Source organism: Zea mays, chromosome 8 (genome assembly GCF_902167145.1).
Source record: "Zea mays cultivar B73 chromosome 8, Zm-B73-REFERENCE-NAM-5.0, whole genome shotgun sequence".
NCBI lineage: Eukaryota > Viridiplantae > Streptophyta > Magnoliopsida > Poales > Poaceae > Zea > Zea mays.
Window position 1 is genome coordinate 56,978,430 of NC_050103.1, and position 27,230 is coordinate 57,005,659.

At 41.2% G+C, this 27,230-nt stretch overlaps 1 protein-coding gene across 1 annotated transcript; it reads left to right on the plus strand.

Annotated features, from left to right (window-relative positions):
• The first annotated feature begins 13,560 nt into the window (after window positions 1-13,560).
• On the plus strand, window positions 13,561-17,251 carry LOC109941588 (uncharacterized). The gene is made up of 9 exons (XM_020542712.1): window positions 13,561-13,703; window positions 14,414-14,682; window positions 14,785-14,942; window positions 15,025-15,230; window positions 15,378-15,863; window positions 15,939-16,342; window positions 16,439-16,637; window positions 16,728-16,844; window positions 16,917-17,251. Exons 5-9 carry the CDS (start codon window positions 15,819-15,821, stop codon window positions 17,016-17,018), a joined length of 867 nt encoding a protein of 288 aa, XP_020398301.1. The 5' UTR covers window positions 13,561-13,703; window positions 14,414-14,682; window positions 14,785-14,942; window positions 15,025-15,230; window positions 15,378-15,818; the 3' UTR covers window positions 17,019-17,251.
• Window positions 17,252-27,230: the final 9,979 nt, after the last annotated feature.

The following is a 27,230-nucleotide window of genomic DNA, read 5'->3' on the forward strand; positions in this document are numbered from 1 at the left end:
TTAAGTTCTAGTAATCTATTAGTTGCTTGTTGGCGCATTAAGTTGTGGTAAATAGATGGTGCATTCTTTAGGATGTCGTGATTGAACTATCCCATACCCATAGTGAGCTCTGAGTTTGAATTTGACCCCTAAATATAATTCCAGGCTAGCTGTAGTTCGTTGGATTCTTATTATGATAAAATCATAAGCATGAAAACTAATGAACCAAATTAACGCAAGTTGTAGTTTGTTGTCAGTTTTGTATTTTTCACTTTGTGAGTATATAAACCTGTTCATGATTTCTGGGTAGCCACTATATTTTCACATTTCAAATGTTAACAACCCTATTTAGTGATGCTTCTTTTTCCAAACTGTTGAATGGAGATCATATATTTATTAAATACAATACAAAGAAACTTAGAAATGTTGCATAGTGGGCACTTGCTTTAGTGGCACTCGAGTTGCACTACAAACAGAGTGCTGCCGTTGATTGATTGCAAAAGTCTAATTCCTTAGTGGCACTTGCTTGTTAGCTGAACTTATCTTTCCGGTGAAGGGAAACATGGATCAGTTGCTGCTGCCGTAAGAATCCGTATTTTGGGATCTGCAGACACAAGAGGAGTGTGCTAATAGAATCGAATACTACTTGCGAAACGGAACTCAGATGACTTGGTCTTGATATTTCAGTATGTAATAGAATCGAATACTACTTGCGAAACTTATATGAGTATTCTAACTATATTCTATTTACTTGTACAGCTTATGTGTGGCGTGTATCTGCTATTAATCAGTCTGGATGGTGGAAAGATCACACCATTGTAGAAGATGTGGACTTGGCTGTGCGGACTAGCCTCAAGGGATGGGAATTCTTGACTATTTGGTGATATTAGGGTATCCCACTGATTCTCTGTAAACATGGAACAATTGCTTTTGACTTTGTGTATCCCAGTGAGCTTAAATTCAAATTAGAAACTACCCATTCAACATCCGATCATATCGTGGGTTGAAACCTGAGCAACCCAATGAAATTGAAATCTACCCATTCAACATTATACTCACTTCTTTTGACTTTGGTTTTTCTGATATTTGCATTGTAGTATAATTTGATTTGTATTAATTTAGTTCTATATTGATTGTTGCCAAAGAATTTGTGAAATATTGAGATGAGATGCTATCCCAACAGACCTTGTTGGCTCATTAGCAACAAACCTTACTACTTAAATGGGCTATTCCTAGCAGACCTTGCTGTTATTCGTACTGGCGCAAGGAGGATTTTCTTTTTGATGGGAAACAAGAAGGCTATACCTCAAGTGCGTCTACTCTATGTAAAGGAATATGTATTTATTTCTATAGCTTGTCTCTGGCATCGTTAGCATAGCATAACCAGCCGTCAGCTACGAACGTGGAGCATAGAACGGCTGCTATTTACATGTGCCTAACCTCTTTCTCCAGCCGGCAAGTGAAGACTTCTTTCTCCATCCAGCAAGTGAAGCATCACTACTACAGTAAACCTCTATACAGGCGGTCCGGTTAGCCTCTACACAGGCGGTTCCAGGAACCGCTTGTGGTGCACCGCCTGTGATGTAAAACAACATCACATGCGGTCAATCAAAAACCGCTTGTGATAGACACACATCATAGGCGGTCCAGTTTAAAGGAACCGCCTGTGATAGACACACATCACAGGCGGTTTCTAATCCTAGCCGCTTGTGTTAGCCACACATCACAGGTGGTTTTAAATATAAGTCCGACTGTATTTCAATATACAAATTCTAGATTCATATTCAAATTCCAGATTCATATACAGAATTAATAACAGATTCAAACACAGATATCAAGTTCCATCATACACAGATTTATACACAGATTCATCCACATATCAAGTTCTATCATACACAGATTTATACACATATCAAGTTGCATAACAACTCAACATCTCAAAGTTCCATAGACAACTAAACATCTAAAGTTCCTAACTAAAGATCTAAACACTGTGTGATATCGTGTACAAACTTAGTTCTGGGAATTGTTGCAAATTTCCATTTGTATTGTATAATAGCCCTTGTTGATGAAGAACTTCACGACGCATAAAGTAAAGCAAGTCTTTTACAACCTTAGCCACGCCGACGGAAACCATATCTCTTTCTAACCATTTAGCATTGATCTTGGATTTAGGAACCTGCAATGAAAGCAAAAAGCAAGCAATACTAAGAGTAATGTGATGATCAACAATATAACATAAAAATTGCAACATAGACAATGATAGCGAACTTACATCCTCACGATTGACCATGTAATGGAAGGTGACACGACACCATTCGCATACATAATAACCGCACAGGACAGTACCCGGAGGTTGTTTGTCACCATATAGAAATAATGATATTGACAAATTAGGCTTGTCCTCTGGATGTTTGCCGCCAAGACCTTTCCAATAAAAATGGTATGCACTGCATATAAGAATAGCATTGTGAGATTAAGAATACATTTGTTAAGTTGTAATAAGTACAAGTGTGCAATAATAATCATACTTATCTAAAATCTTCAAGAAGTCATTATACGTAGCCTTTTCCATTCTCAGTGAGTCGAAGACCACGACTTTACCATGCTTTCGAAAGATCATGATACAAATGTAGTGGTCACTATATAGACATAGACGAAAACACATGTTAAGATCATGATTGCCATAATTTGTAGTTCAAAACCATGTCGAGAACTTACTTAAAGTGGTGCGGAGCTATTATTAAGTCCTTGCCATGTTGTACATGATTATACATGGCTCGTCCAATGCATGCCGCCATTACCTTCATTTTCTTTCTCTGATTCTATTTGACGGCTTTCTCAAATTCAGCATCATCCAAGTCTTTGTATTCTTCTCCATGTCTCCGAGCAACTTCTTTGTAGCGAGCTTGGGATATCATCAACGGGTCAAGAAACCCTGTCTTAAGTTGTTTCTTCTTATCATCCATGTATTGCATCCTACGTGTAAAAGTGTTAATCGTTAGACTCTCGTTTATGTGTGCGTGTACAAAACTAACAAATATGAAAGTTTAGAGGTACTTACAAGCAAAAGAGGGTTAAGTAGTTGGTTTCCATCCTTTGTCGGTGGTACAACAACCAGAGATCGTCAAAGAATAAATGCCACACAGGATCTATATTATCTTTGCTCCAAAATGCATCTTCTGGCACAACAAATGTGAAGTCCTCGAGTTTGTATTTGTTGCTAGCCACCATGTACCACTCATGCATTCTAATCTCCGGAGTCGACAACTTAGAAAGTTGCACCATCGTCAAGAACGGCCTCCCATTCACAAATTTAGGAGGAACATCCTCCTTCTTGTATATCGAGATATTGGTTTTAAGACGTAATGATTCTCGAGTATGAATCATTCCATCTTCTTCCCATACTTAGAAATTGTCTATTTGGGACCGTGTGCGTACTCCATGAGATGCTAATTCCGCTTTTGATTGATTTGTCATAACTCTCCGCAATTTATGCTGGTAGCGTGCCACTGATTATGACGGTTTCTTGACATCGTCAGTGGCGATTCGCTGATGAATTTTCTTTGAAATAGTTGGCCCTTCAACATTGGTGTCAACCTTTGCTTCCTTTTTGATGTTTGCGTCGACATTCTGAGGAACAATTTTGTCTAAGTCCCCCTTGTCGAGTTCCTTCGCAAGAGGTGATATGATTGTTTCAACGATTTTTGTGGAGGTCGGTGTCATATTTTCCTGCACCATGGGGTATGGAATGATCGAACTATCTTTCTGTTGCATTGGTGTTGAATTTGGCGTTGGTGACTTATGAGGCGATACACGGCTTAAGATCGGCTCATCACCCAACTTGATGTCACGTCGATGCCAAAGGACCAACTCGTTCATTGCCTCCTGCAAAGTTATGATCCCCTCCACTGGAAAGTCTATCTCCCAATCTTCACAACCACTGTCTGTGATCTCTAGAACTTGGACCACAGCATAGTATGGCGGGACAGGATTATCCTTGTAGTTAACAAGTCCTGGTTTTACCAAACCAGTAGCAGCTTGTTTTGTTTTTGTCCCAGATCGATTGATTGGAATATGAAGAAAGCAAGGCTTGTCCTCAACAATATCGTCTACAGGGTACTTGGTGAAGTCTTGCACAGATCCTACGCTGCTAGGGACTATAGGTGGACTCATGTGGCCTGGCTTGAGTTCAAATGATATGCATTCTGTTTTCTTCATTTTGTTCATCACGTTATTAATAGCCTTTTGTACCCTTTCATCAATAGACTCTTCAAGGGTCCTTTTCGACTTCTCGTGTTTCCTATATGACGACGCATACTCTGGAAACGCCTCTCTCCAGGAAATCTTAGAAGAGATTCCCCGAGCCCGTCCAGTGTGTTCAGGATTGCCTAGTGCTGCAGTTAGTATGTCATTCTCCCTCCAAGGCTTAAATTCACCCTTCTTTCTCTTATCTGCATATTCTTGAATTTTTGTCGAAACTTCGCCTACCAACTCTGGATGCAAAAGTTTGCCGTCCTCACTCAAACCTGCCCGACCTAAGATCCAATGAATAGCTCGCTCATCGATATCTTTTAATATTAGGTCCAAAGTGTTGTTAGCTATAGCTTCCTCGATTATCCTGTTCCACTGCACAACTTTATGGTGATATTTGGTTGACCCCATGCGATGGGGGTGTTTGTTCATCTTCACTCTCTAAGAATTAGTTTCGCCTAGTTCTTTGGCCTTCAGTTCGGTCTTCTGACGAACAAATTCCTCCCACTGAGCTTGAGTGATTTTCCCCATTTTCTTGGGCGGTGGAACCTTATTCTTCTTAACAAATTCCCTATTCATCTCGGCCTTCCACCCATGAAACATCTTGGCCATAACAGAGAGCATCGACTTCCTTACTGCATCCTCTGTGCCTTTTGGGACCTTGAATGACTCAGACAACTTAGCCCATAGCTTATTGCGGGTGTCTTCATCTAAATCCTTCCATTTTTGAAGTGTGATTGGCACTATATCTCTAACAGTAGACCCACAGGAATTTCGAAACTTTGTAACCATGTCAAGTGGTTCTTCAGGAAACCCCTCTGCATTTAGTTTTGTTACGTACATAACTGCACCTTCTTTCATCTGATTGGGACCTCGTCACCCTTGTTTCCTCTTATATGAAACGGATGATTCAGGCATCGGAGCATCCTCCGTGTTTCGTGTAGAACATGCATCCTCTTTCTTCTCTTCATTTGAAATCTATATATTGAAACAATTAATGGCCTTTCATATATGAACATTATTTTAGAATGTAGTCGACATATTTCTATTTACCTCTTCATCGTTGGGAATATAGTCGGCATCAAGCTCATCTGATGTTTTTTTCTTCCTTGGAGGTATAGGAGGACAAGGATTGTCGTCACTAGAACTATCCTCCCCGCTCCCTTCATCGGAGCTACTCGTTGTCTGCCATTCAAGTTTGTTCGCGTCTTCATCAACTTTGTTAGACGCACCGGTGCAGACCACATCCATCCTAGTAGGTACCTAGTGCACAACTGGTTCCATCAATAAAGGGATATACTGTTAGTTTGATATACTGGTTCCATCAATAAGGGAACTTGGAGAAAAGGTGATTCAAAAGAAATCGATCCCAAACCCGCCTCCGTGTCCCTCCTTTCCTCCCCAAACAGAAAGCCCAAACCCGCCTCCGGAGCAGGATCGGGCCGGGAAGCACGGAGCAGATAGAAGTGCACTTTCCAATGCAGTTAGATAGAGAAGGCATGGCTATGATGTTATAATGCTGAAGGACCCCAAGAAGAGATTATGGCCTGTCGTCCACCACCACTGCCCGTTATTTGTGGGCTTCACCGAGGGCTGGAAACATTTGGTGACAGCAAACGACCTTCGGACTGGGGACGTCTGCGAGCTTGTTAAGGGGCCAGACGATGGTGAGCCGGTGTACTCTGTCCGGATGTGTGGTCACAAAATTTAAAGCCCCCCCGGCTTCATCTGTGCGCTTCTCTTCTCTTATGTCGGCTGCTAAGATCACTTAGCATCCCACTTAAGAGAAGAGAAGCGCACACATGAAGCCGGGGCGGCTTTAAATTTTGTGACCACACATCCGGACATAGTACACCGACTCACCATCGTCTGGCCCCTTAACAAGCTCGCAGACGTCCCCAGCCCGAAGGTCGTTTGCTGTCACCAAATGTTTCCAGCCCTCGGTGAAGCCCACAAATAACGGGCAGTGGTGGTGGATGACAGGCCGTAATCTCTTCTTGGGGTCCTTCAGCATTATAACATCACAGTCATGCCTTCTCTATCTAATTGCATTGGAAAGTGCACTTCTATCTGCCTGGTGCTTCCCGACCCGATTCAGGCATTCAGCCGATGCCATTCTCCATATAAGTCCCAAACAGAGAATAGGGATGAGGTAGTCAAGATTGTAGGCGCTAGTGCTCAACTACTAGCATCTATAGATATGGACACAAGTCCAAATTTGGTGCTACTCGGCACCATCGATATCACTAGGGAAAATAAATACATCAAAGAGATCCACTTCCCAATAGTACCCGAAGATAGTTCATTGACTTGACACTCTCTAAGAGGTTCATACAAAATACATTATCTCTAAGAGTGAAACCTACGATACTCATATCATGTTGTTTAGGACTAAACATCAACAACCCCTTGACTGGTCGCTATCATACTCAATTCCAAAATATTTTTCCAATATGTCGGCTTGAGTAAGGAGATCTGGGCTTGGGAGTTCCTCCAAATCATCTGCAGCTTCATCATCTTTAGCATATTGCAGGGCTTTATCTTGAATAATTTTAGCCCTCTTGGAGTCAGCATACTTTTTGATGGACAGAGCACACTTCTCAAGCATGTCGCATACATCTCCAATTTGAAACAAAGTGGTCTTAAGTGTGTACACTGATTCCGGTTCACTAGTATCCACAACCCCATCAGTCACTAGACTGCGAATGATGTCAACATGTGTCTCGATGACTTGAACTGAGCTCTCAACCATGTCAAGTGGCTCTTTTTCCATCTCTGAAACTGAAAATGACCAAGTCTCACAATCAAAATTGAGATCACAACAAAGGCAGGGATCAGAGGGAAAACAAGGATGTGGCTTATAGGGCCAAAAGAGGGGTCCAAATAACATTGTCATGGCTATGAACAAGTCAAAGAAGGGAGATAATAACAAGTCTTATAACATAGGGTTGGGAAGCACAGGGAATTCATGTGTGCCAACAATGCACATACTCAGTGCTCGATAAGGGGTTCCATGATGTACTTCCATGATGTATGTGGCCATAAGCACATTTTCCCTAATGATTATCAAACAAAGATAGGTAGTCAAAAAACACTAAAAATAGACTTGTTGCCCCAATCACTATGGAGATTTTCTACCAAGAAGGGGTCCTAGTAGTTGCATCAACTATCCATGACACGATCAAACAACTGACATCGATGGAGGGACACAAAATTCTTCATTCGAAGGATACTAACACCTTAATGGTATACAAACATTTAATCAGAAGGGATAAAAGAAATAAAAAAACTGATACATGAGAAGTAATTGACAACCAAGTAATAAGCATACACAGCTAGCAAGTATCTTATAACTGACTCGCAACAAGCTACTAAAGCAAAAATGGTGACCTTAACAAAATATGTAAGTGAAAACACCAACAATATAAGCATAATGACCAACAGTTCTGATAAGCATTTGATTAACCATTTCTTTTCTGGATAGCCATTTTATCAATGGGAACACAAAGTCTGTAACAAGTAATCTGCCATCAATTAACTTCTGAAATTTGGAAAGCTATGATTCAAACACACACACACACACACACACACACACACACACACACACACACACACACACACACACACACACACACACACACACACACACACACACACATATATATATATATATATATATATATATATATATATATATATATATATATATATATATATATATATATATATATATATATATATATCAATGGGAACCTTCTTTTGCAACGGAGGAAGGCAAGGTGTTCTAGCAGGACATCGATGGCGGCTACCGCAAGCTCGCACGTCCATGCCGACGACATGGACAACTGCTCCCCATCGTCAGTGAGTGGCAAGAGGCTTTTGGACATGATTCTAGCAAGTCCGAGAGGACAAAAACTTACATCTAGCTCCAATTAATCCACTGAATACTTGGCTAAGTTGCATGAGATAACCCTCGAGAGGGCTACCATGATCAAGGAGTGCACTGAGGAAATTCGAGCCATGAACTTACGAGAGGAAAAACGAGAGGAAGAAGAAAGAGCTTCTTGAGTACCTCACGAGCCTAATGACCAACAGTTCTTGAGTACCTCACGAGCTCGGGCTCGGGGACAGCGGCGCTCAACGCTCGGGCTCGGGGACGGGGACGACGGCGCTTGGGCTCAGGGACGGCGGCGCACTCGGCGCTCGGGCTCGGGGACACAGCGGCGCTTGGGCTCGGGGACGGGGACACGGTGGCGCTCGGGCTCGGGGACAGGGACGGCGGCGCTCGGGCTCGGGCTCGGGGACGGCGGCAGCCTGGCGGCGCAACTGTGTCAGCTCGAGCGAGACGAGTTAGGTTTCCTATCGGAACCAACAAGCCTTTTATATTGTAAACAATTACAGGCGGATTTTTAGAAAAACCGCTTGTGATATATAACATCACAAACGCTTTTTTATTCCGACCGCCTGTGATAGATTAACTTCACAGGCGGTCAGAATAAAAAAGCGCCTGTGATGTTATATATCACAAGCGGTTTTTCTAAAAATCCGCCTGCGATGTGTGTACAGTATAAAAGGACTAGCCCACGGGTTCCAGAACCCTATCTCCTAGAACAGTCACAACACTGTAGCGGCGGCGGGTATTTTTTTGAGATCTACAGGGAGAAGGTTTTGTTTTTGAGTTTATTGATTGATTTCAATAGTTTATGCATATATATGATCTCCATTTGTTTTCTTTCTCATTTTGATGTGATTTTTTGCCTCAATTTTGTAATATAGACCGGATTTGAAGAAAAGCTTAGGAATTCCAAGATTTGGACTTGTAGTAGTTGATCTAATTTAAAGATTCTTTAGAAACACAGTTGTCTCACCTCAAGGTACCTATTGCTGCAATGTTTGTTTCATTTTCATGCACATCAATTCGTTTCATGTTTTATGGATGAATTCAATTAATTAATGATTTTATTGATGTTAATCAATATAGGGATAGGTAATGGACCGAGGTTGGATGTACAATGTGCCAAGACCACATCCGTCGTACATTTGAAATTTGAGAAGCTTTATTGAAGCGGCCAACAAGCACGCGAATTTGCGAAAGAGTAAGGAGATATTATATCCGTGCATCGATTGTGATAATAAGATAGCTTGGAGAGATACAGGAGTAATCCAATCACATCTGCTAAAAAGAGGGTTTAAAAACAATTACACGATATGGTCAGAACATGGTGAGTTGGATCCGTGTGAAGTGCCTGGTGATGATGAGAGAGTTGTCGGAAAAGTTGATGGTAAAGTGGATTATGTAGATGCTAATCAAGATTTTGAAGAATTTGATTGCGAAGAAATGTTGCGCCATATGGAACCAGAAATGTTGAGTTCTGTGGGATCGCAGAAAGGGCTATCTAAAATGGAGGGACTGGAAAGTGCCTCAAAAGAACCTTTATATGATGAATCAAAGGGTTGTGACAAAGAGTTTACTACATTGCGTACAGTTCTAGAACTTCTTAAGTTGAAGGCTAGCGCCAGATGCTCTGATACTAGCTTCACAGATCTTTTGAATTTTCTGTCCCAATTACTACCAAAACCCAACAAACTACCAACAAGCACTTATAAAGCGAAGAAGCTTATATCTCCCATAGCTCTAGGTGTGCAAAAAATTCATGCATGTCCGAACCATTGTATTCTGTATCGTGGCGATTTTGAGAACGCATCAAGATGCCCAGTTTGCAATGTCAGTCGATACAAGAAGAGCTACAATCAAGACTGTGTAAAAAAATTCCCAAAGAAAAATAAAAACAAGAAATCCACTATTGGACCTGAAAGTGACGATGACACTTTTGATGACATGGATGGGAAAAAGAAGTCAAAGATCCCAGCTTTGGTGATGTGGTATCTTCCAGTAATTGATCGCTTAAAACGTTTGTTCTCAAATCCTAGGGAGGCTGAGCTTATGCGTTGGCATGCTGAAAATCGCAAGCAGAATAACAAACAGATTCGACACCCTGCTGATGCATCACAATGGAAAAATTTCGATCTTATATATCCTGAGTTTGCCAAAGAAACCAGAAATGTAAGATTTGCTTTGGGTACAGACGGAATGAATCCATTTGGTGAAAAAAAGTGTACATAGCACCTGGCCCGTGACTTTAACGATGTACAACCTTCCATCATGGCTGTGTCACAAAAGAAAGTACATTATGTTGATTATTCTTATTCAAGGTCCGGAATCAGCTGGTGTTGATATTGATGTGTTCCTAGAACCTCTTATGGAAGATATGACAAAGCTCTGGAATGAATGAGTTAGAATATGGGATGAGTATTGCCATGAGTATTTCAACTTAAGAGCAATTATATTTGTTACCATGCATGATTCTCCCGGTGGCGCCACACTATCAGGGCAAAAGACTAAAGGAAAGAATGGTTGTGTAGTGTGCGTCGATGGAACTGCTTCCATGTACCTTAAATCATCCAAGAAGTTGGTGTTCATGGGACACAGACGGTTCTTGATGAAGCAGCATAAGTACTAAAAGATGAAAGAGGAATTTAACAATGAACTGGAAAGTGAAGGTGCACCAAAGCCTTATAGTGGGAAACTTGTTTTTGAAATTGTAAAGAACATTCATGTTGTATTCGGAAAGGGAAAAACAAAGGAGAAAAGAGAAAGAGAACTGACCCTTCAACTTACACAACTTTCAAGAAGCAATCAATTTTTTTCAAGTACCTCCCATGGAAGGATATGGAAATTTGCCACAACATTGATTTGATGCATGTACCAAAGAATGTTTTTGACAGCATCATTGGAACCTTGCTGGGCATGCCGAGTAAGACAAAGGACGGACTTAAATCACACAATGATCTAGTAGATCTTCAAATCAGACCGGAACTTCATCCAGTGGATAGTGGCAAGGGGAAGCCTTACCTCCCCCCAGCTAGCTACAACTTGTCAGTTGAAGAGAGAACAAAGATTTGCAAATGTTTGCGTGGGGTCAAAGTGCCCACAGGTTTCTCATCCAATATCAGCAAACTAGTTAGGATGAAGGACTTGTCTCTATTTGGCTACAACTCTCATGACTGCCATGTGATGATGACGGTGTTCCTCCCAATTGCGGTAAGAGCCCTCGAAACAGAGCATGTCAAAGTTGTCATCACACGCTTGTGTTACTTTTTCAATGCGGTTTCACAAAAAGTAATAGCTTTAGAAGACTTGGACTATCTAAAGGCATACATCATCGAGACTATGTGCAAGCTTGAAATGTGTTTTCCTCCATCATTTTTTGATATGCAAGTACACCTAATCATACATCTCGTGGATCAGATAAAAATATTAGGGCCACTATATTTACATCATATGTTTCAGTTGGAGCGATACCTAGGAGTATTAAAAGGTTATGTGCGAAATCGCGCTCACCCAGAGGGTTCAATCATGGAGGGATACACTACAGAAGAAGTGATTGAGAGCTGTATAGATTACATCAGTGACGGAACAATGATAGGTGTGCCTGTACCTAAACATGAGGGTAAACTATGTGGGAGAGGGAGAATGGGCAGGAAAACTTTTCGCGTTGAGGATTACAAGCTAGTACATTGTGCTCATGGTAGTGTACTACAACATCTCACGATAGCCGAGCCTTACATAGAGGAACACCTGGTTGAGCTTCGTAAAGAAAATCAGAACCGCACAGAGGACTGGATCATGAGGGAGCACAAACATCGTTTCAGCGAATGGTTAATGGACAAAAACATCCCATTCGGAGACTCTTTGGAAGAGAAAACAATGAAGAATTTGGCTTCTGGGCCATCGTGTTTTGTGACATCATGGCAAGCATATGACATCAATGGGTACACATTCTACACTAAATCAAAAGACATGAAAAGTGTTGCACAAAATAGCGGTGTTCGTATCGATGCTTTGGACCTACATGGACAGAAGACCACATATTTTGGATTCATAGAGGAAATATGGGAACTTGATTATGGCCCAAGCATGAAAATACCCTTATTTAAGTGTCAATGGGTACAACATCCCATGGGGGTGATAGTGGATAACTACAGACTCACACTGGTAGACTTAAAGAAAGTAGGATATAAAGATGACCCGTGGGTTCTCGCCGAATGTGTTGCACAAGTGTTCTATGTACTCGATCCAGCAGATGAGAAGATGCATGTAGTTATTTCTGGAAAGCAAAAAATTGTTGGAGTTGAGAATGTGGGAGACGGAGATGAGGAATACAATAAGTATGAAGAGATGTTCGTCTTTAACGGTCCAGAGAGAATCAAGCGTGTGGAAAAGAAAATTGATAAGAACTTAAAGCCATACATGCGGAAAATTGTATGAATCAAATTGTATCTGTTATCATGTATGATCGACTATGCATTGTGGTTGTCAATTAATTTAAAATCTCTCTAGTTATCTATGTGTGCTATTAAAATTCATTTAAATTGTATTTGCATACTTCTGTTAAAAATTAAATATTAATTCATTTAAATTGTATTTGCATATTTCTGTTAAAAATTAAAATATTAATTCATTTAAATTGTATTTTCATATTTCTGTTAAAAATTAAAATATTAATATGGTAATTAAATCACAATCATAGGCGGTTTTTTATTAGGGTCCGTTTGTGAAAAGAATAGAGCACCACAGGCGGTCCTAAACAAAAACCGCTTGTGATACTAATACATCACATGCGGTTCGAGTAGCGTAGGACATCCCAGCCGGTTTTCTAACCGAACCACCTGTGATGTAAAAAGCTTACCGCTTGTATAGAGCCAAATTATACTAGTGCATGCAGATAAATGCGGATCCCAAATGACGCATGTAGATAAATGTGACCCATGCAGATAAATGCGGACCAACGACGCATGCAGATAAATGCGGCAATCGCATGCAGATAAATGCAACGCATGCAGATAAATGCGGACCAGCAACGCATGCAGATAAATGCGGCAACCGCATGCAGATAAATGCGGCAATCGCATGCAGATAAAGCGGACGGACAAGTGACGCATGCAGCATGCAGATAAATGCGGACGTGTAGATGATGGAGAAGGGATCGGAGCGGTAAAAAAGGTGCCCACGTCTCCATCGGCGAGAACGCGGTAAAAAAGAGCGAACGTCTCTGGCGAGAACGTGCGTGCGGGTATCCGACGAGAACGTGCGTGCTGTAAAATAGGAGCGCACGTCTCCGTCGGCGAGGACGCGCACGTTCGGCGTCTGCGAGTGTCACGCACGTTCTGCGAGTCCGTCACGTTGCGAGATACATGCGCACGACTTGGCGAGGATAATAATCAGCGCGCACGTCTCCGTCGTGTCGTGAGATACATGCGCACGATTTGGCGAGGATATCAATCAAATCAACTTGAGATACATGTGCCCTTCCTCAACGAACATCTCCGTCGCGTCGATGCCGCCGACACCGGTGAGGACGCGCATGTGACTGTGAACCGACACTTCGTTGATTTGGTCCACACCGAAGGTATAATTAGTCTGTTTTAGTTTGATTTGATGGTTATCAGTGTTTCAGAACTAGGGTATTCCCATTGCAAGTGTTGTTTTTTGGGTTGTTTTCTTTTCTTTTTGAGCTACAGATGTGTCCTTAATTTACATTTCGGTTTAGGTAGCCTTGCCTCGAGTGCCAGTTCCAGTGATATTTTACCTCTTTCGACGATCTCATCCAGTTTCTGCTTGTAGAGTCTATTGAATGTCTCTATTTCCTCGATGTCAGTGCACCCATACCTATAAATTCCCATAAAAAGGAAAATAAAAATATTGGCACTTCAATAGAACCGTGACACCTTGGTCAGTTTAAATGATACGCGAGCACTGCCGATGCATAATAAACACACCGAATTACGCAGAGCAAATACTACAAAAATGATTAATTGGAAAATCATGCACTCATGCATATCATCATCATTTCAAGCTAAAATATTATCGAATATTCCATTGCCAGATAGTTTAAAGCATCAAATCATGATGGTAAGAGAATAGACATGTCCAATCTTATTTCGTTAATCGACTCAAATGTAGTTCATATACCTTGAGCTTGGTGATTTCATTTTCAAATGCTATTAACTTTTTGTCGATTTGCATAACAGCAACAGTTTCGTCATGTCTTTGCTGAAATTCTCTATCCTGCACAAGCTATACTAATTCTTTCTTATGGTTTGCTGTGTTAAATGTTAGCCTATACAACTGTTTCACCTTGATGGATTCTTCAGAGGAGACAAATGAAGTACCAGTTGATGATAGCCAATTGGACAAGAATTCAATAGTTGATAATGAATCACCTCTTGATGCAAAAATAGATGAGCCTACCGAAGTTTCTGTACATCACAACAAAGAAGGTATATCAGGAACAAAGATAAAAAATATGATGCCAATAGATGAGTGTAAATTTGCATTGCAGCATAATAAACCAAAAAAGGACATGTCAAGTGTAATTGTCCAAGAAGGTATTAAAATTTTATATTAGTTATCTCTACTATTACTATTTGACCAATTCATATATTTTAAACTAATAAACTTCGACCATTCTATGTTTGATTGTTTTGTAGATTATATGTGTAATCAAGATGACTTGTCTCTTATTGAATCAATTAAAAACATTCCTTATGCGATAATGGATGTCGAACTTGTATGCATCGGCTCTCAAGTAATTTCCAGGAAATTTATGGAATGTTTATTTCAACCAAATTCTTATTTGGGTGATGAGGTAATATACTTTTTTGGTACGCGTGCACACACAAATTTATGTATTTAATTAAATAATATAGTTCTTGTACATGTATTTGCAGGTCATAAATTCTTACGTATACTTATTAGTAGCACAAGAACATATGAAGCAGTGCCCTGGTGGTACAGTCCACATAGAGACTATGTTTGCTAGTGATTTTTTAAGCGAGATGCTGGTGATGTTCGAGAATTTGATGATATATATTGTGAAACTAGCGAAAGATCTCAAGTTGAGCGAAAGGTTTTATTATATCTTCAACATGACATGGTAACAAAATAATTTACTATATATGAGTTTAGTTATAAAGTCATCGTATGATTCTTATCAAACATATATATATATATATATATATATATATATATATATATATATATATATATATATATATATATATATATTTATATATAATTGTAGGTGTTCGTACCTATAAACATTCGTGATCTTCACTGGTATCTTGTTGTGTTTAATGCCAATAGAAGAGAGATACAGGTACTCGATTCATTGGGTTCTTCATTGGGTTATAAAGATCTTGACTGTGTTGTGAGTAAATAAAACTTGTTACTATTTTTTGTGGTTATTATTAATTTTGTTGATGTCATTTACGATTATATTTGTAGCTAAAGGGTTTGCAAAAGCAAGTAGATGGTGTGTCGCGTTATTTGAAACTTAAGGATCATAATAATTGGCCAGACCTTCAAGTTGCCTCTTGGCCTTGTAAACTTATAGAGTTCAAAGATGCCAAGCAGACATATAGGTATATGTTTGATTTTTTGAAACTATTTCATTTAAATTGGAAACATAATTGATTTGATTTTTTAATGTATTTCTTCGTGTGGACTTTTCCTACTTAACTATATGGAGTACTGGACAGGAGTCGAACTATCAGACAATTTTACACAGGTATATTAGAAAAAGTTATCATATACATATCTACAGTGATATAAAAATAACACCATGTATTTTCTTACTTTGCAGGCCGATATGAAAAACTTTAGGCTAAAATTGGCCGCTATTTTATTGTCTTCGGATTTGAATAAGAGAAAGGGATGTCTGTTATATAAAAATAATACAAATAAAAGTACAGAAGACAATGAGATTGACTCCAGTGATGTTGAGATTTTAGAACCCTCCCCAAATCCTAACAAGAGGAAACGAATCCCTCAGATTAGCCCAGAAGATGATCCTGTATTATTATATTTTGAAGAAATATGTGCCAAAGAAGAGAATGATGTCACCTCTACTCCAACCTCTGTTGATAGATGTGACAATGACTCTTTAATGAGTGGTCTTTTCACCAAGGATATGCCAGTGACAAAAGCAGATATGATAGAGTTTCTATGCGATTATATCATGACAATTCAAGGTGGCACAATTTTAGAGTAAGTTTTTTATATTTTATTTATTTATTTAAAAGTCAAGTTATATGTATTAATTCAGATATAACTAAATATTTGTTATATAACGTTGCTATATAGGGCTAAATGGATTCGAAGCTTCAAACCATACATGATAGATTTGTCTGTCAAGACACTACAAGAATTGTTAAATGTGAATCAAGATATGCCTACAGATTGTTTCGACATGGCTATTCGAGTTCTTCCTCATAATGAACCAAAGAGGTTGTCAATTGCAAAACGAAAGATTACAAAACACTATATGGACCTGCGTTTTTGTGTAAGTTCGTTATTTCAATATTGTTATAACATGTATGTTGTTATCTTATATTTCCTATATTTATATATCCTATTATTATGTTTTCTCTAGGAAATGTGTGGTTTTGACGAAGAAACAAAGTCTTGTAAGGATCCTAGCGCGATAGAATTAGCAGAAACATTAACTAATTGGCCTCAAATGAATTATTACATCACACTTTGCAAATTTGTAAGTCAGAATTCCTTTGTTTGTATAGTTAAATGGTACCAACATATGATGCTAATGTCTCATGGTTTGCAGGTTCTTATGCCATGGAGATACTCTACAGGTTATGTACTTTTCATGATTAATCATGCAAACAAATTTGTGTCTGTGTTTAATTTCACACCTACTCCAGAATGATGTAAAGATATGCCACTAAAAAGATTTTGGGAAGTAATTCTTCTTATTTCAAAGAATTATAAGGCTGCATACAGTCTTAAACGCACTGGATGGTCACATGACATTTATATGTGGCGACATTCAATTCGACCTGATGCTCCAATTGACTCAAAAGGATAATTACTTAAAATTATTATATGGCATATATATAGATGTGTATGTTTATAATTTCATAATATAACATACTTGGTATTTTTTCAGTTTTAATACTGGTCATTTTGCTCTGCACATTATGGCATGGTGGGACAGTGGTTTAAAAGCGCAACTTAGTATGGTGAGAATAATAGCACAATTTTTTTATAGTTGACAGTAACATTGTTTATAACATTTTCTTTCCAAGATGGTGCGACTCTACGTAGGAACTTATTGATTGATCTGTTGACATACGAGGGAAACACATATCGATTTAACATTCCTAGAAATGTACAAGAGTACCTTGACTGTATTATGAAAAAATTAGATTAAAATAGACATTTGTGCTTATGTTTATTTTATACTTATTGATATGAATATCTAATCTATGACGGTCTATGAAATATCATACTTGGAATTTTGTTATTAAATGTTCTTGTTAAATCTTATATAATACAATACAAGGTGAGTGCTCGTGCGCAACTTAGTATGATACGTGCTACTGCTGAATAATATAATTGTGTTGGCACTAGATCAAGTTTCTATGAGACAACATATAATTCACTTGTCTGGTAGGCTTCCACTGAAAAAACAAAGAGAGCATATCATTCACTTACTAGCAAATGAAGAATCTCGCGTGGGAAAACTATCAGGAAATGAACCAGTATTTTGTTTGGTAAGTGTGGAAGGACGTGTGTTTATAGAAACGAGGCTATGCACTCACCCCTATCCTCCCGCAATGCCCCCCCACGCTGCTTCCATCAAGGCGCAATGTCGATGCCCCCGAAAAAGACAACCTTTGTCCCCCCGTCTCGCTCGTGCGAATCCACAGGCGAGGCCATCTTCGACGCCCTGCCTCTTCCTCCCTCCCGCCACCGCAGCGCGAAGCTCCACCGAACACCGACCCCAACGCTGCTCTACAGCATGTTGCGGCGTCCCTCCGCCGGCGCCCACGTACACCTTCTCGACCGCGAGCCATCACTCCACCATCGTTCCTCGGAGATTGCCCCCTCCCCGAGACTGTCCCCTGCCGTCCACCTTGTGTGCCTCATAGATGGGCGGCTCGTAGCGCGGGCTCGGTATGCTCGACCGCGGGTCCGAGTTTCGCTTCAATGTCATCCCGGACAACTCGAGGACGCAATCTACCATCTCATAACAGTATAACACACATTTGTTAATAATTAATCGTGGTATTATATGTTTCCGTTGCAACGCACGGGCACTGACCTAGTATATTGGATAAGCTATGATAAAATATTTTACTCGTAGGTATTCAGTAAATGTCGAAATATCGATTTATCTATTTAAGTGGATGATATTTACTGTAAATTAAGTCTCATGACTATGCGTGCATGTAATCTACCTTAGCACCATATGCATTCAAGACTGTGTGTGCATGTTGTTGGGTACTATAATTAAGGGTACCCAGATCACAGCCCTAAAATCCCTAGACGCTCGAGTAAGAAGGGAGGCATAAACATACATGCTCCTAGTCGTACCAACGTTTGAGGGACAAGTCATGACTCGTCCGAGTCCACCCTTGGGCGGGAGACAAAGTCACGGCTCGGCCGAGGCCAACCTTGGGTGGGATATGCAGTCACGGCTCGCTCAAGGCCAACCTTGGGCGGGATGCACATATCCGATTCTCCCGAGGACGTTTAAGGCGACGCTCCGGGAGCTACCCACCTCACCCAACCACTCCGATCCCAGAACATGTGTTCGTACGTTCACCTACCCTGTTGAGGCCTAGTTTGGGTACTCTAGTATCGACCTCAATCCACATGTATTGAGGTGGATTGAACTATAACTTAAACTAATTTACACCCCAAACCACCTCAACACATGTGGATTGGGGTCAATACTAGAGTACCCAAACAAAGCCTAAGGGTACCAATGTCAACAAAGAACGACACGACTACTGTCTAATCTACCTTTACCACCCATGACACATGCAAAGGGCGCGAATACAGAGCATTGTAACCCCACTCTGACCACTGTTTCAACCACTCTGAGCGTGGCTACAGTTAATGCCTCGGCCTCATCTCCACCTCGCGCCGAGATCGGGCTCGGCCAACTGCCCCGGCAAAAGCGCTGAAAGTTGCCTAGAGGGGGGTGAATAGGCAAGCGGAAATATTTTCAACAAAAACTAGAAACAAACTAAGTTAAACTGGTGCAACTGGTTTGAACGAGCTCAACAAAAGAATGATATATAAAACTGAATTGATCTCAAAATTCACCCAGTTAACTTTGGAAATGAGATGTTCTAGATAATCCACAGGGTTCAAAGTAGTAGATCTGAGAAGGGCACTTCTTAAAATCCACACACCAAAAATATATAAACAAATCTTCCATAGAATGATAAGAGAATAAAGAACACGAACAAACACAATGAACAAGAACATAGGAGACACAAGATTTATCCCGAGGTTCGTTCACACCACAAAAGGTGCCCTACTTCCTTGTTGAGGCACCCACAAAGAGCCGAGTCTCTTTCAACCCTAATCCTCTCTTTGCCGACCACAAAGGTCAAGCCCACACACTAATCTTTGCTCAAACAAGCGGGTAATACAAACTTTCTTGTGATCTTCCACAAGATTTGAAGACTCACAAGAGACACCTAGTCATCTAGGAGCTTGAATCTCCAAGAGTAATGAATCCACAAAGAACTCAATGTAGTACCAAAGCTTGAATGAAGAAGAGCAAGAGGGATTTATAGACGAAGCACGAAAACCGTAGCTCTCAAACTCACTCAAAGATTTCTCTCAAAAGATTTGAAATGGGAGAGGCAAGAGATGTGTGAGAGAGAGTGGGAGGTGTTTCTTAAGTTAGAAATGGAGTTTGGGTCATGCTCTTGTGTGGGGAGAGGGTAGGAGTGAATATATATAGGTGGGGCTTCAAAACTAGCCGTTTGAGCAGAACCCCGCCCGAAACCGGTTGAACCGCCCTAGGGGGCGGTTGAACGGCCCCTAGCAGGTTTGGCACACTGTCTACCAGTCTGAATGTGAGACTAACTAGCAGACTGATGCGCAGTCTGGCCAAGTTGACCTAGACCGGTTGAACCGCCCTTGGGGGGTGGTTGAACCACCCTTGACAGCTCTGTCAACCTGTTTGCTAGTCTGACTGGCAGATTGTCGGTCAGAGGGGTCAGTGACCAGTTGAACCGCCCCTAAGGACCAGTTCAGTTGGTCTTGACTAGAGAGTTCAGGAGAGAAAACCTCAGTTCAACTGCCCGGAGGCAAGTTCAACTAGTGTATGGTCAAAGAGGTTCACAGTTGAAGTTGAAGTTCAGCTGGAGTTGAGAAAGCTCAACTGTAGTTGAAAAAGCTCAACTTGTAGTTGAAGAAGTTCAACTCAGCTGAAGTTCAGCTCAGCTGAAAAGCTCAATTGTAGCTGAAGAAGCTCAACTCAGCTGAAGTTTTGTTCAGCTAAAAAAGCTCAACTGGAGCTGAAGAAGTTCAACTGCTTTTCAACGAGAACACTCTCAGTTTCTCAAACCTAACCACGGTCAGCCATAGAGCGTTCAAGAGATTTTTGGTTTTCAAAAATAGCTTTTGAATTTGAAGACTTGAGCTTTGGCAAACACCAACCTTCTTTTTGGATCCCCTTGATAGTATGACGATTTCTATACTCAAGTTAAATAAAATATAATTAAGTGAACTCCTTGAGTCATTGGTGTCTCATGTGTGGTTTCTCCATGGAGTTGCTTCATAAGGATCACAAACATCTTTGTCTCACCTCTTGAAGCAAACACAAATCGAGACTGTGACTTGAACAATTTCACCATATATGAGCTCAACTCACGGCTTCAGTTCACCTTACTGATGCATCAACACAATATAAATCTTCATAGCTGATTAGTTCATCGACTTAGTGCAAGTTCTCTCTTCTTAACCTTAGCAATGGTATCTCGGTGTAACACCCCGGAATCCACAAACACCCCGAGATGCTACTAGACTTCACTACCAACAGCCGAACACTAAGCAAAACAAAATTTGGCAGCATCTCCTTTGCAATTATAAGCATCATAGAAGCAAAAGAGATATATCAATACAAAATGAACCATACTAATATGATATAATTCTCATCACAGACGATTAACCACGAATGAACCAGCTTATGCCTACATCATATTTCAAAATATGAACCTCAAAAGTCAATATCCAAAGCTAATTATTTGGTTCTTTAAACAGTGTGTGCAACGTGCCGCTACTTCCCACTCCCCTTGATGAGCATCAAGAACCTGTATTGAGTAATGCAAGAGTGAGATGAAACATCTCAGCAAGCAAATCGTTTTGACGAGATATTTAAACCACAAATTGAATTAATCAACATTTTAAAGAAATCACAATTAAGATCATAAATACGTGTAGATATAGAACTCAATAGTCCCAATATAACCAATACCATCTCATTTCCTCGAACAACCACAATAGGTTGTATAACACTTCCCTGCGTCAACAATACCTGCAAATATCACTTCAATATATGCATAGGAATGCAATGTGTAGGTCCTCTGCCTACATACCTCTGAGAGTATAAAACCACATCATCTGCAAATATCACTTCAATGAATGCAATGTATATGTCCTCTGCCTTCATACCTCTAAGGGTATGAAGCCGCATCGTACCCCTCCTCGGGCAACGTACGATGCTAAGTTGTACCGGTACGGTCGGACCATAGGTCACGACAAAACTTCAGATGCAAGTGAATCATGCAATGTATATGGCATTAGGGATGGCAACGGATAAACTATCCGCGGATAGTGTCTCTGGACATCCATATCCGCGACTTATATCCGATATCCGAACCCGTACCCGTTACCCGCTATGGATACAAATAGTATCCACATCCGTTACCCGCGGGTAACGGATATCCGCGGATATATCCGTTTGCCCACTACATATACAACATATTTAAATCCAACAAATTCAAATATGATATCATATTTGTCAAGCAAATTTAAATATGATAAAAACATACAACCATACAGAATTTGTCCAGCAAATGAAAACTGATACATGTATTAAGGCATACAGCGAGCAATATAAAATTGTCTCGCAGGGACTGAGGGGAGGTGGTGGGCGCAGGGTGCAGCCGCGCAGCCGCGCAGTGACTGAGGAGAGGTGGCTGGTGCGCAGCCGGTAGCAGGGACTGTGGTGGCGGACTGGCGGGCGCGACACAACACCTGGTAGCGGCGGTGGTAGGAGCCGGAGTATCAGACTGCGGTGGGAGTTTGGGAGAGGAGAGATAGAGTGGGCGGCGACGGTAGGAGTGGAAGAAGAGAGATGGAGAGGGTCTGGAGCGAGAGCGACTGAGCGAGGGCTTCGCTGGAAGCCTAGAACGGTGGAACCTAGGCTTGTGGCCTGTAGGACGGGAGTACGAGATATTTTAACGGATATTTGGGTATTTGGGTATGGATACTGATTTTTCATACCCGTTTTAAAAATATCCACGGATATCAAGTGCTACCCGTATCCGTATCCATGGGTACAGACTCGTACCCAAAACCGTACCCAACGGGTTTTTTATCCGCGGGTACGCGGATAAATCACATCCATTGCCATCCCTATATGGCATGCTGCATTTATCAATATACTTCACTTCCTTCACATACAATACAAACCTCAAATAATACTTCATTTACCTTCAGATACAATATAAACCTCAAATAATACTTTGTTTACCTTCAGATACAATACAAACCTCAAATAATACTTCATTTACCTTCAGATACAATATAAACCTCAAATAATACTTCGTTTACCTTCAGATACAATACAAACCTCAAATAATACTTCATTTACCTTCAGGGGTGTGAATTAATCTCATGGGTCATACTCAAATCATAATCATCATCAATATATGATTGAGCATCAGTATAATACAAGCAAGTAAAGCATCACCATAGAGTTCAATTATGAAAGAATTCCATAATTCTGAATATTAGAGTGTAGCCGATAAAAAAACAACAAGTCAAAACGGTAGCAACCACCGCTACATTCACTTGCCTTCATCGAAGAAGAAAAGTGTACTAGGCATGATCTGGAGTGTAGCCACCTGCTAGCGGGCATAAAACTTAGTACAAATATTTCACAAACATTTGCCATCAATTAACAAATCGCTCCTACACTTGAAACCAAGACCCGGTGGAAAGACTCCTACCCTGAACCACATGCCAAACAGCAGCAGCGCTGTTTGTTAATTTTGTATCTTTAAAATTATAACAGTGGTGATATAAAACAAAGACTCTAGGAGTATCTACACAAAGTACTCTACAACTTCGGTATTCAATAGATAATTAAATTCTTCCATCTATAAGTTCAAAAACATCTGACAAGATTACTGACTGAATCTATTTCACACAGCAGCATAGTTAACTTCAAAATTTGATATCTCCCAAACTACACTACCAAACATTAGGAAATTCTGCTGGCAGTAAGAACTTTTATCCCTCTACAAAAGTCTCCATAGTTGGAACAACCAATTCGGTCATTTACTCGATGAAACCCACCAGTGAATAGACCCTCTCATTTTTGTCAGGCAAACAGGAACAACCACAGTAAAACAAACATAACTGGAGTTTCATAATTCATATGAATGCACTCGTTAACAATCTGGAAAGCTTATGAAATTATCAACAACCTCTTTTACCAACCTAAAGTTTAATTCTGTTGATAAAATTGCCTAAAACTTAAGAGAACAGATTCTACACAGAATTATGAGACTGAAAAACTGCTATAATCAAACTGCAATAACTTTCTGATCTGATGTTCGATTGAGGTGTTCTTCATGGCCACGGAAAGATCTACAAATTGTTTACAACTCATAGATAGACTTTGTATTTTTTTGAGGCCAATAAAACCACGGAAAACTGTCATGAACAGAAATTATTGAATCTGCCATTCTGCAGAAACTAAATTCGAGATCAAAACCTAACCCCACATCCAATCCAACCTCTAATCCTTTAATCACCATGATCCACAACCTCCAAAAGCACATATTTACAGGGAGGAACAAGGATCCCATCCTTACCTATGGTTTCCCCAAGAAAATCTGCAAGAAGAGATGGGGTAAAACATCTCCTTGATCCTCTCTTCCTATTCAATTCAACGTGCTCCTCCTCTTCTCGATCCTTGTTGCGTAGGGGAAGATCTAGGGAGGAGGAAGCAATGGAGGGCGACTGCAATGGGAGGAGAGGGTCGACCAGCCAAGGGGGAAAAGGGAGGGGCAGCCAAGCCATGGGGAAAGGAGGGGTGGCGGCAAAGAGAGGGAGAAAAAAGGGGTGGCCACCTAGGGTTTTGTGGGAGAAAGAAACGACGCCTCAGATGACTTCTGACTTTGCATCCAACGGCCCACAACCCTTTCCCTCATCCATGCACCGAAAATCAACTTTTGGTCAACATTTTTTTGGGATATTACACTCTACCCCCTTAAAAAGAATTCGTCCTCAAATTCGACCACTCCAAGCAAAACACCCAAGGTACCCCATATAGCACCACTATTCAAAATATGGGTCCATTATTGGTCTTAATTAACACAAGAACTTCTACTTTGGACTAAGTGTCTAAGAAAGCTACCCAACCTTACATCAAGCATGAAACAACATGCAATGAAGCTCAAAGCAAGTCATAGATGCCATCAACACTACAATTGCACACCATTGAATTTGGATGCAGCTATACATCAACATCAATGTCTTAAAACAACACTCTTTTATGAAGGGGTAATTGTAAGTGCAATCAACCCCAAGTGAGGGTTTTGGTGATTTAATGACAAAACAAATAAGGGTACTAACAGTTTTTGTTCTCAGTGTTTGATTAGAAGGAAACAGGAACTTAAGGAAGCACCAAGGACTTTGTTGGGGGCCTTCGTCCTCCGAAGGTCCTCAAAAACATGATTTGACAATGTTTTCCGAGTGGATTATGTGAACAGGTATTTTCGGATCCAGAATTATGAATATGGAGCACGGCCAGGACGAAGCCTGAACCAGGCGAAGGTCGAGTGTAGCCGAAGCTGTGCGCAGGGAAGCTTCGGCGCGATGGCAGAAGGGGGAACCGACTTAAAGATGAAAAGACTTCGGGGGCCTCGACAGATTTCCATAAGCCGTTAACAAATGTAATGGACATGGATGTAATTTTATGTGGGCTGCGTCCCGCGTCTATAAATAGATGAACAGTACTCCCGTACTGGACACGCTGACTGGGCATATGCTTTTGGCATTACGCTTGTACTTTACACCTTCTCTCAGGACCGAAGCACTTGAGAACAAGTCCCCAACATTGGCGCCCACCTCCGGTGAACTCACTTCCACTTCGAGTCTTCGTGAACACCTTCGGAAGCTATAGACCTTCGCTATGGCGCCGAAGAAAGCTTCAGCGGCTGGGGCTGCAGCACTACAACCGCTGGACCACAACCAGGAGACCGTCTCTCTTCGGGAGGCCAGAAGCCAGAAGAGAAAAGCTGTTAGCCCGACGCTTGAGGAAGAAGAGCTAGACCAAGAAATCAGAGAGATGGAGATGCTACATCAACAAGTGCAGAGGAAGAAGGAGAAGATGGCCCGCCTAGCTGAGTTGCAAAGGCAAATTGACGAAGCTTCTGAGGAAGTTCGCCATCTCACTCACGATGAGCAGAATAGAAGGCCTCATCAGAAAGACCTTCATCAGGAGGGCTTCGTCAACGAAGACGACTGGTATGATAATTTCCATCAGGGAAATTTTGTTTTTGATGATGCTTCTCCTCTGTCTGCTGAGCTGCAGGCTACTCCTTGGCCTCCATCCTATAAGCCACCCCAGCTCCCCATGTTTGACGGCCACTCCGACCCGAAGCAATTCTTGATGAGCTACGAAGCAACAGTGTCTTCGTACGGGGGCAACGCTGCAGTTATGGCGAAATCTTTCGTCATGGCCGTCAGGAATGTTGCTCAGACCTGGTATTCCTCCCTTCGGCCAGGAACAATCACTTCATGGCAGAAGCTGAAGGATATGTTACTGACCAGCTTTCAAGGATTTCAAACGAAGCCGGTTACAGCTCAAGCCCTCTTCCAGTGTATTCAGGATCACGAAGAATACCTTCAGGCGTATGTCCGAAGGTTCTTACGATTGAGGGCGCAGGCACCAACGGTGCCCAATGAAATCGTTATCGAAGCCATGATCAAGGGGCTTCGTCCTGGACCTGCAGCTCAATACTTTGCTCGGAAGCCTCCTCAGACCTTGGAGAAATTGCTCCAAAAGATGGATGAGTACATTCGTGCCGACAATGACTTTCGCCAAAGAAGGGAGGAGGCCTTCAGATTTTCTGAGATGACCAGGGGCTTCGGAGGAAGATACTACCCGAGGCATGTCCGTTCCATTCACAGCACTCAGAATGATGATAAGGGGAGTCAGCAAAACAGGCCGCAGTGCTCCTCACAGGCTTCGGGGCAACAACAAACTTCCTTTCGGCCACCAGCTCCAAGAGGCAGAGGCGCCAGGGGCTTCGGCGGAAGATTCGGAGATCAGCCAAGGAGACTGTTTTGCCTATTCTGTGGAGAGGGCAAGGGCCACACCACTAGGACGTGCCATGTTACAATCCAGAAGCAAAAGGAACTAGCCGAAGCTGCATCTCAACAAGCTCAGTCGAAGCAGGTTTTGCATACTGCTTCGTTTCATCCGCCTTATGTCCCACAATACATAGACAACCACCCTGCGGCTTCTGTAGCTTCGGCAAGTCAACCTCAAGCTTCCTGGCAGCAGCCTCCGCCTCCACCTCCATTGCAGCAAGGTCAACAGCCAGAAGGGAGTCAATACGCTCCACAGCAGAGGGACTTTAGAGAACAGTCCGAAGCTCGCACAGTCAACAGCACTGTGCCAGAGTCGAAGCACATTTATTGACATATCCTACCTTTGATAGCAGTCTTTTCTATTCAGTTTTATTTTCTGTGAAGCAAAAAACATTGATAGTTTCCATGTAATAATTTCGTTGTTTCCATGAGAAAAATTTATTTGATTCACAGGCCTAAGTTGCCGAAGCCTAAAATTTCTTCCGTTACCAAGAAGGACCTT